General features: G+C 41.4%; 1 protein-coding gene across 1 annotated transcript; it reads left to right on the forward strand.

Moving 5' to 3' along the window:
* The first annotated feature begins 7,032 nt into the window (after positions 1 to 7,032).
* On the forward strand, positions 7,033 to 10,674 carry LOC149621473 (uncharacterized). Its single transcript, XM_089853718.1, has 4 exons — positions 7,033 to 7,137; positions 7,203 to 7,368; positions 7,545 to 8,987; positions 10,532 to 10,674. The coding sequence occupies exons 1-4, from the start codon at positions 7,033 to 7,035 to the stop codon at positions 10,672 to 10,674; spliced, it is 1,857 nt and encodes a 618-aa protein (XP_089709844.1).
* Positions 10,675 to 11,628: the final 954 nt, after the last annotated feature.

Raw genomic sequence — 11,628 nt, forward strand, 5'->3', positions numbered from 1 at the left:
GCTACTACCACTAGCCTCTGCACGGCTTCTGCCCAGTCTATACCGGACCGTGTAGCCAAATTGAAAGTGTGGGCCCTCCTTACTTACTCCCTGATGATACTTTCTTCTGATTTTCATCCTTTTTTCATTCCCTTGACATTGATTTTATGATCTGATGATGATTAAATAAAATTAGTTGTAAGATACCGTAACAAAAATTTGACCTCAAAATTATTTAAAATTTTTTTGGCCTAATTTATCTGTATACTGTAACGAAAATGAAGCCCATAAAATTTTTCTAAAACAGAGTAAATTTAAAAAAAAATCAACTACAGGCTTTGTCCCACGTGACCGTCGACTCAATCACACAGAGCTCTATGTAAAAGATCTTTCCCACACAATTAAAATTAAAGCACGGCCGTCACTTAAGAATCATATGTTCCCTTATTTTTAAGATTGTATTATTTGAAGAAAATCTGATTTAATACTTATAGTTAACTAGAATTTTATGTTTTTAGGTTTCCATTGCATAGTGGTGCGGTGAGGTATAGTGAGCTATCAGGTATTGAATATATTAATAATATAAAAAGTTGATAAATTACATTGGCTTGGTTTTTTCATTTCTCTTCTATTATATCTTTTTCGATTTCTGTGCGAGTGAGACTGAGAAATTCTGAAAATTTTGACACCCGCAGACGGTTACGGACGTGAGAGTGAAAACCTTTGTCTGGACGTTTCTGCAACAGGGTAAATTCAAATTTTTGACAGTCTATTCCACAAAAACGCTATAACGAACTTCAGACGATAATTCACCTCCACTGTCACATTTTATACCAGGCTGACCGTGTGGTTATTTTTATACATTTAGGTCTGCTTTTTTTAAAAGAATTGGATTTTAGTAGCGGTATAATAACAATAATATAAAAATTATTCAAAACAATTTCGATTTTTAAGTACTATAGGCTTATGTCCAGTGCATGGCCCATATTTATTGTTTTTATGCTGCGCACAGCCCAATCCATCGCGCTTAGGCTGAAGACTATAGAAGTTCTTACTAAAAAATTCCTATGTAAAAGTGCGCATCTGAATTTACAGGTTTTTCGGTAGGAAAGTCAAAGGAGTCTGTTTTTAACATGGCCGTGTATTGATCTGGGAAAGCAGATTTCAAAATTTATACAAGATGATCCACTGAGAGAAAAGCTATCTTCTATTCTACCGAGTGGACTAACCTGCTGCCTCTTCGCACTGGAGGTGAATCTATTTGGTTCCCCGATGGTTCCAAGACTGATTCCGTCGTTGGCCCCGGCTATTACTGACAAACCACAAGGGTCTGTTTTTCTGCTTGCCTGGGCACCTTTGCTAGTGTGTTCCAGGCAGAAATTGCCGCGTTCTGTTATTTCGCAGATTACTGTATTAACAAAGGGTATACCGGACGGACTGTGAAAATTTTCTCTGATAGTCAGGCCGCCTTAGATGCGCTGAATCAGTGTCAGATTACCTCTCAAATGGTGCGCAGCTGCCTTGATCTGATAGCGCGACTGGCGTCCTGCAACAGGGTTCTGTTGTACTGGGTGCCAGGGCATAGCGGATATTATGGAAATGAGCAAGCCGATAGATTTGCGAAAAGGGGCGCGAAGGCCAAGCTCTTGGGGCCGGCGCCGGCTGTCCCCATCCCCTACGGGTATGTCAAACGGAGTCTGCCTGACAGGCTGACTGTCATACAAAACCAGCTCTGGCATAACATGGAGGGCCAGAGACAGACAAAACAGTTAGTCAATGGCCCCTGCAGGTCTCGCGCTAGAGACCTAGTTTCGCTCAGCAAATGGAATATTAGGCTGGCTATCGGTCTTTTGACCGGACACTGTCGGCTTAATAGGCACCTTCATCTGATGGGTCTTGCTGACGACCCTCTCTGCAGGTCGTGCCGGGAGAAGGAAGAAACATCCGCTCACGTACTTTGCGAGTGCGACTGCTTCGCCTCGCTTAGACTAGAACATTTTGATTCACACTCTGTGGTGCCCTCACGGGTCTCCTCTATTACGGTGGAACGAATTCTTCGCTACGCTGCGGCTACGGGCCTATTGAAGGCCTGAATATGAGATTGCACAATTTGCCTTTGGCTTCGGTGCTAGGGCGTGAGCCCCACCTCAATAATAATAATAGTAATAATAAGATTAAAACTACCCAAGTCGTCGGTAAATCCCAATGTTTTCTATTTCACACTTAAGCTAATTTAATCTATCTATAAAGTACATTAATTGCCGCGAAGTTCAAAAGTTTAGGGTAAAATAATGACAATGTGGCAAAAATGTTAAACTTTAAACTGCACTAAACGTTGCACTTAGGGTAAAAAATCCAATAAATTAACCTTTTAAGCTTAATCCACTCTCCCGAACCGCGCGTAAATTAAGATTAAAACATCACAAGTTTTTCGCACAGCCACAGATGTTTCGTATTTCACTTTCAAATTAATTTAATTCATCATTAAAATACACCAAAGGCGCATACATATTTTAGAGTAATTGCAATTAAATTTAATATTTTATCGAAACTTGTATTAAAAACTAAATTCACACTAGATAAATTAAACTTAAATCAAGTATAATTTAAGTAAAATTAAGCCAAAACACTAACGTTTTCATAGATACCTTATAATTTAACTTACGAATTATAATTAAAACTACACTTATCTTTAACTCAGCCTCCATTTTCCTGTTTAATTCTTACACTTAAATAAATTGTCATTGAAAAACATTTTCCCATATTGAAAAGAGAAACATTGAAAAGGCGCGAAATCAAAAGTTTTGGGTGGGGGTATACAGTATTTGTGCATTTTTAACAGGCGTGTTGTTACAATTGCAACACTATATACAGCCCTTGTATTTCTAATGGCACCGGGATAACCGCAACGCAGAGCCGAAAAACCAGGATGGTAATTGTTTGGATCTATCGGGGGAGGACATCATCTCGCGCTTCGCTTCCTCGAGAAAGGGAGATGTTATGAATCAAATCTAAATAGTTTTTTTACGAAGGCAACTCTTAAGCGTTGTTAATCTTATCATATTTTTTGGCCTATTGTATACTATTTAAACTAATACTAGTAGTGATGACTATACAGATATGCAAGGATCCAAGATGGCCGACGCCACCAAGATGGCGACTATGACGTTATCCACCCTAAATATGTTGGCACCCTATATAAAATATATTACTTTTTTTTCACTTATCCACCCTCCAGCAGGCTATTAAGGGGGTAATGACCCATTTTTAATACCCCCGGGCAAGTCCGAATCAGTCCTGCTAGTAAGACCATGCCGTCATTCCAAAACTCAAAGCCAAACTTCAACTGTGACCTAAACTAAAACTAAAACTAGGTTATTGGAGCCAAATTTAAAAAATAATTTTGAGCCCTGCTTTTAACTATACTAGTAACGGATATTATTCGTGTATTAGATCCAAACCGGCCCGAGCCAGCCTAGGCTCGCCCGTTTACAGGATGTTGTTGTTTAAAGTGTCCCGCCAATTTTTGTTTGCGCTTCACCGCTAGAAATAAGTTTTCGGAGAAGAAGGTTTCTTTCCCCAATGCTAAGATGGGGAAAAAACCTTCTTCGAGATAAGTCAAACCAGCCCTCCAGCGATGTAAGCCAAAGTTAAATAAAAACAAAAATTTTGTATTATAAGGTGGAGCTTGTGTAAGAAAAAATTGGGTCTTTTAAGGCATCTTTATACAGATATAAGCCACTCATCGTAAGTTAAAGTTTTTGAATAAAACAAACTGAATATGAATAAATAAAAAACATTTTTTAATATTAAAACATAAATAGAAAGAATATATACAAGAAAAGCATATAACATAAAAATATATAAATTGATAAATAAAATTAAAATATACTAAAAACTAAAAATATAATAAAAAATTTTGAAACTAAAATATAATAAAAAATAAAAAACAAAAATATATCACAATTAATAAAGAGGACAAAATAATTGATATAATTAAGAAAGTAATTAACACCCATTTTCGGTGCTAAACAAATCTAGACAAATTAACATAAACGTACTTCCACAAGGTGTTTTTTTATATGGGCCTAACCGCTAATGTGTCTAACAAAAATGTAGTATCAACTCGCGTCGATAAAATCTTTGTCGCTCATTGAAGGGGACTAATACGATTCGGTTTAGTGTACTTGAAAAAATTAAGGTTATAATTAAAATTTTACTGCCAAAGCTGGAACAAGAAATTTGTCGGAATTAATATTGTAAGGCCAAAGTTATTGAGACAATTAAGAAATTAATTAGTAGCTTTAGTAAGACGTGGAGGTAAAAACACAATGAAAAGTAGGCAACACGTTCAAACCTGTAGTCTAAAAAAACCGCTAAGAGATTGTATAAAAGCGCGGACATTAGCAGCAGATTATCACAACGAAAATTTATTTTCATAATGAGCCGCACGCAAGAAACCCAGGCTTTATTCGATTCACAACCTTCCTCTCCGGAGATTATATCTAGTCGTTTCAAACGGAAGACCCCCCCCCCCCCAGATCGCAAAACCCGAGCCGACGGAAGAACTCATTACCTCCGACCGCAATGAACGACGTTAGTGATTTAGTGCCTTTAATAAGGCCTAGTTTTGAAATTTTAGACGTGGGTTTACGAAATTTATTACAACCGTTTGATGACTTGAGGTAACTGCTCCAAATCACACGGAAACTGGAACTTTAGCGTTTAATATTACTCGAAAACATCACGTGTATTATCCAAGAGACAAGCCAAGGCCTAAGGAAAAAACCGTATTAGAAGAAAAATCCTTGGAGTATTCTCACCTGAATTGTGTAAGAAATCCGATCAGAATTGTGATAAGTGGTTACAGTTTGAAAGCAAATCTTCAAGTGTTTGGTAAAGAAGTTGAATGTGTAACGGGGATAATTAAACACTGTGATACCCCGCAATTATTAACTTCAGTCAGTGACCCTCCTCCGGAAACAACTCTATTCGAGGATGCCAACCTTTAGGAAATTTCGAAAGATTTAGTTAACCTTATTAAAAATTACTGTTTATGGCGGCAATGAATTATGTGAACGATTTACAATTCATGATCTTAATTTAAGCGCTGATGGTTTAGAAAGGTCATTGCCGAATTCTTTATCTAAAAGGAAATTAAATTTTACTAGGTACGAAGCCCCTAAGTGCACTTCTCTTAAGAAACCAGGTCGCCGTGCAAACTGCAATTATTGTCAAGAGTGTGGCAAGTGGATTAGCACCTACAAATGAAATAATCAACTTTAACCTAACCAAATTATCCATATCTGACCTATTTCGATTTGAGTTCATATAACCTAGATTACACCATAATAATCAACAATCGGTTTTCGCAAATCTGTTTTTCTGCTCTTTAGAGAACTGCTGTAACGGTACGACGCGTTTATTGGTTTACTAAATTATGTTCTTGGTCATGTGACCTTCCAAATGACAGCATGCTGGCAGATATTAAAACCGTTTATAAATGAATCCAGAATGGCTGCAGATAGTCATTTCGAACATATGCCGCGTTTAAGCCAGTTAGACCGTGCGAAGTTAATAGCACTCAACGATGCTGGGCGAAGTGTCCAATATATTTCGCAACATCTGAGATGCTCAAAGCCAACTGTTCGTTCGTGGTTGGCGGCGTATGCAGAAAATGGACGACTAGTTGACAAGCCAAGACCAGGAGCCGAACGTGCCACAACGAGAGACGAGGACGAGATAATTGGAGCTCTTATTGTTAACCATCCCACCACTACAATGCGTTCGATCAAATCTATCATGGAACTCCAGGCCTGTGAAAGCACCATCGCCAACAGAGTTCGTGAAGCTGGTTTCAGCAGTCGTGTCGCCGCTCAGAAACCCTATTTAAAGGAAGAACAAGAACATGTAAGAATGGTGTTCGCCCAAGACCATCTGCACTGGAACAATGAATGGGACTCGGTCATCATCAGCGACGAGTCCAGTTTCTGTTCTAGTATTACCCACAAGCGCAAGGTTTGGCGTCAAAAAGGTTGTCAGTTTGAATCTAAAAACATACAGTCCCTGAGGAACAGTGGGCGCTTTTCAGTTCCTGTATGGGGGTATATTTGCAAAGAAGGTCTGGGATCTTTAACGCGAATCAACGGCCACCTAAACTCCGAAAAATATATTGACATTCTCGAACACACGTTTTTCCCTCACGTTCTGGACAATTACTTTCCAGAGGGCCTATTTATTTTTCAGCAAGATAATTCACGAATTCACACGTCAAGAGCCACCATGGAATTCTTACAAGAACGCCATCCATACATGGAACTTTTAAGATGGCCATCCACCTCACCGGACTTGTCCCCAATAGAGAACGTGTGGGCCGAAATGAAGAAAGAGATGGCGAAGGCCAACGTTACGCCGGATGACGCAGATGACTTGTGGAACCTGATACAGGTCGCTTGGGTAATGTTGGACGAGAAGGAAAATTATACGCAAAATCTCTATTCCTCCATGCCCTCCAGAATGCAAAAGGTCATCGACGCCAATGGGAAGATGACTAAATACTGAGCGCGATAAAAATATAACGATATTTAGCGAGTATTATAACTATACCAGTTAATAATTTATCTAAATCTAGCTATATTACTTAATAAATATAATAATTACTTTCAAAATAACAATAAGCTTTCATTTTTCAAATGATATTTCAATAACATACGTGTCAAATTAAGTCAATAAATAATGTTATACTTGACCACTGTTATCGTTATCTTGATTAATGAAGGTGAACACAGTTTGGAAAATGAGACATGGTGATTTCCTGTTTCACGGATGTAACCAACAGATGCACGGATTCTTGTAAAGGCAATTGTCGTAGATAATACACACAAAAGTTGTAAGGTTATGTTGGTTATGTTGGATCTATCTGCCTAGACACACCACGGCACTATGTCGACGACGTGACGATGGCTTCGCCGGAAGTGCAATATTTTACACTTAAAGCGCCCAGAAGGTTTAACAGATAAACATATCTTGATCTTTCAGTCCTTCTTTGTCTATATGTCTACTAGCTATTCTGTCCAGGGTGGACCTCAAGTCCTCTCAAATCCCAACAACATCACAGTCTCACATTTGGTTTACTCTGCCAACGTGCAACAACCTCATGCTTGTTCTGCCCAAACAAAATAACTTCAGCCCCGGGTCTCACCGTCATCCTCTTTAATGCACAGCATCTTTTTGGCAAACGCGATGAACTTATTTCCCTCTCCCCGACCTGGAATGCTGACTGTATTTGCATTACGGAGACCTGGGCTTCTCCCTCACAAAATGACGCCATCTTTAATCTTCCAGGTTACACACTTTTACGTCAAGATCGTGCAAATCGCGCGGGTGGCGGTATTATCGTCTATATTCGTCATACTCTTGTTCACCACTTATTACCCGTTCCAACGACCTACCCAGAATCCTTATGGATTGACTTAAGCCAGAATCTTCTCGCCCTTGGATAACGCTAGGCTGCATTTACCGCCCCCCAAACACGTCCCCGACTGAAACATCCAAACTCTTCTAAGATCTCAAACTAAAATCTGCGCAACGCTCTGAAATCATTATCACCGGGGACTTTAACCTGCCTTCAATCTGTTGGACAACCATTACCCCCACTCTCAGTGCCTCGTCAGTCCATAATGACCTTCTCGAACTACTTCACTCTTCGGCTCTGAGCCAGCATGTCAATTTCCCGACCAGATTTAGCCAAAGCAACTCTCTATCTCACAACACCCTGGACTTAATCTTAACCAAGGCTAACGTCACCCCGAATATATCTTCATTACCACCAGTTGGTGGTAGTGACCATGTCACGCTCTGCGCAGTATCCCCATTGACTAGCCCACGACTATCTCCTATCAAATTTACTCGTGACTTCGACTATAGTCGGGGAGACTTTATCAAACTAAACACCCTGTTGGCAGCTACGGACTGGTCCACTATCTCTCAGCTGCCTACCGAAGAGGCTTGGTTGATTTTTAAGGAAAAACTCTTTGCTTGTGTCTCTCATGCAATTCCGCTTTACGATCACTCTTTGTCGCGCCATTCCCGGTCTTGGATTACTCGTTCTACGAAACGTGCCATACGCAAAAAAGAACGACTATGGAAGAAACTGAGCCACGCCATTTCCACTAACCACAGTCACGCACAACTCCGTCTCCGACCCCTCTACAAATCTCAAGTCTGCCTAGTCAAATCTCTGTTACGCAAAGCAACTTCGCAGTCCCATGCTCGTAAACTATCCACAATCAAGACACACCCACGTGCCTTCTACCGTTTCGTACGCCGTCAAATACGTTCCTTCCCGACTCGTCTCAATATTCGGCTCAGTAATGGTGCACAAACCGACTCGGATGAAGCCATGGCGAACACTTTAAATGACACTTTAACCAAAAACTTTAATACAAATCCCACTGATCTAACTGTATTACCCCAAAGTCTTATAGCTCAAATGCCTGATTTTCTACCAAACTTAGTCGATCTTAAGCGTATTCTCCGCAACCTTGATTCAAAAAGTGCTTCGGGTCCTGATGGAATTCCAAACCGCCTCCTGAAGAATTGTGCCGTCTCGCTTGCCAAACCTCTTCTAATCCTTTTTTCTCTCACCTTAACTGAAGGGACCCTCCCCTCGGACTGGCGTGATGCCCACGTCACACCCATATACAAAGGTAAAGGTAGCAAAAGCGATGCCATCAATTACAGACCCATCAGCTTAACATCTACGGTTTGCAAAGTCCTTGAAAAGTGCATCCGTACGCCTCTCTTACAGTTTATAACCCCCCATCTAAGCAAGTTCCAACCTGGTTTTCTAAACAACAGATCTGTAGAGTCAAACCTCCTTTCGGCGTTTTCTACGTGGCTCTCAGCTTTTGATGAGGGACATACTGTTGATGTCATCTATCTAGACATAGCTAAGGCCTTTGACTCGGTTCCCCACCAACGTTTGTTGGCCAAACTTAGGGTTTTGGGTATAAATAATAATATCTACCAGTGGATTAAATCCTACTCACTTGCTCGCACTCAGTCAGTCCGCGTTGGCGATTCCCTAAGTATACTTTCCTACCAGTTACTAGTGGCGTCCCTCAGGGTAGCGTTCTTGGCCCTCTCCTGTTCCTTATCTTCATAAATGACCTCCCCTCTCAATTATCCTCTAAGTTGTGCCTCTTTGCGGACGATCTCAAAATCTTTCGTGTGATCCACTCTTATGACGATGTATCCAAACCCTCCAGTCCGACCTAACTCGGCTTGAGGCTTGGACCTCGCGTAATGGCCTCTCTTTCAACAGCCAAAAGTCCTTATTGCTAACCATTAACCGTATACTAAATCTGATGAAGACCTACCCTCTCCATACCTTAGTGGTCAACCTATCCGTCGAGTAAACGAATGTCTCCCATAACCTTAAATTCCACACCCATATTGCTAGGACATGTAGTCGCGCCAATGGGCTACTCGCGACCATCAAAGCCAATTTTTTAAATCTCTCCCACCGATTTCTTACGCGTCTTTTCAACTGCTATGTTCGTCCGACCCTTGCATTTGGTTGCCAACTATGGAACCCCTCCTCTAGTGGTGATATAAAACTCCTTAACGACGTGCAGGGTCGCGCTTCAAAAATCCCTAAGTCTCTACGCAACTTACCTCGCGAAAGCAGACTCGCTTCCCTCGGTTGGGCCCCCCTGTCCAGTCGGCGCACCTACTAAGCCTCTTTCGTGTGCTACACTCCTCCGATCAGACCTACTTTATTTTCTCCCCTCACACGCACTATACCCGCGGTCACAGTCGCCAACTCTTTCTCCCGCCATCCTGCAAAGACCCACTAAAGCATTTTTTCTTCAGGAGAACTATACCCGTTTGGAACTCCCTTCCTGAAGAAGTCGTTTCCCTACGTTCGATTTCTCAATTCAAATTGGCTACCAAAAAATTCTTAGGTCTATAATTTATCTCCCCACGGATTTGGAGCTGTAAGGCTTTGTAAAGCCCTGGCTCGTCATACACAACGGAGCAAAAAAAAATGTCATTCAACCTTTAAGTTAAATGACAGCCTTGGAATGGAGGTTTGACGCCACTACTAGAGAAAATTATGGTTTCTAAACATTATTCGTAACATTCATGTTGCGTTTATTCATGTCATCATTGGCAACCCTCCACTATAGTTGGAAACATACTACTCTTAGTTGACTAGGTCAAAAAACAGGGTTTATTCGAATGTTTTAAAAAATATTACAGCAATGTTTTAATTCATTGATATCACACCCAATATTTGGACTGCTTATTAATGAACAAGTTGTCGCGAGAGAGAAAGTTTTCATTTAGGCTGACTGTGCATGAGAGAGCCGACCAGAGATTGACACGGAATACGACTGATGTCTTCTGCTACTGGGTGTTCCAGATTTTGCAACTTGTTGTTGGCATCCATTGGAGTCGCTATTGCTTTGGAGTCTTGCATGTTGAAACGTTTCAGGACCGTTTCTGCATATTTCGCTTGGGAAATCCGGATGGCATTTTGTTTTAGATCTTGGTGAAATTCCATTCCGAGACAGTGGATTGGCCCCAGGTCCTTCATTTCGAAGTTTCTCCCAAGTTCAAGCTTTACATCAGTCATCCTATCCGGGTTGTTGCTTGCAAGGATCAGATCGTCTACGGAGACTCCAATGATCATAACATCTTCCGCGACTCGTAAAACGTATAAGCAGGGGTCGCTCTTCAATGGTGTCATTCCAATCTCCGAAAGTCTTTGATGTAACTTCTTGTACCATTGGCGGCCCGATTGTTTTAGGCCGTAGAGGGATTTCTTGATACGACAGACTTTATGTCCCTCTTCTTCCTGGTCGCTGGTCCATTTCTTTGCTCTGGCAATGATTGACTTGTCGAACCGGGTTGACTTGACGATTTCTTCGAGGAATTCTGTTCATCCTTCCGTCCCGGGACGACCATATATATTTCCTCCTCGAGTTCGCCATTAAGATAGGCCGTGACGACATCCATTTGGTGGACTTCCAAACCGATTTCCACAGCAAGGGCCATAAGCAGTCTTATGGAGCTGGATCTAATGACGGGTGCGAACGTCTCTTGGTACTCGATCCCTGGTCTCTGGGCAAAACCTTTTGCTACGAGCCTGGCTTTCCTTTTCTCTACTTCTCCACTAGGTAAGTACTTCGTTCGGACGACGAGACGATTACCAAGGACCTTCTGGTTTTCCGGACAGTCAACGATGTCCCAGGTTTCGCACTTGATAAGCGAAACGAACTCTTCCGTTACTGCTGTCCTCCAATCGTTTGCGTACGGAGAAGCCAGGGCTTGCTTCATGGACAAAGGTTCTGATAAGATGGCTAGGTTTCTTGCTCGTCAGTAGCCTCTTCAGCAGACTCTTCTGAGACGCTCGGAATCATGTTGAACTTTTTCTTCGGTCGTCCGGGTACTCCAGTTCTTATTTTCTTCGGTCTTCCAGGACCTTTCTTCAGAACGAGGGTTTCCGAGGGTTCTTCGAAGACGTCCTCGTTTTCCTGGGTATTAGATTCTTCCGGGATTTCATCTTTGAACTCCTTTTTGACTTCTTTGAATTCTTCTCTTCCTGGCGGTTTTACAGCGTGTGTAGTGGCCGGGATTTCG

This window comes from Phalangium opilio, unplaced genomic scaffold (assembly GCF_054372755.1).
Source record: "Phalangium opilio isolate 3A_F unplaced genomic scaffold, DU_Popi_V2 ptg000204l_1, whole genome shotgun sequence".
NCBI lineage: Eukaryota > Metazoa > Arthropoda > Arachnida > Opiliones > Phalangiidae > Phalangium > Phalangium opilio.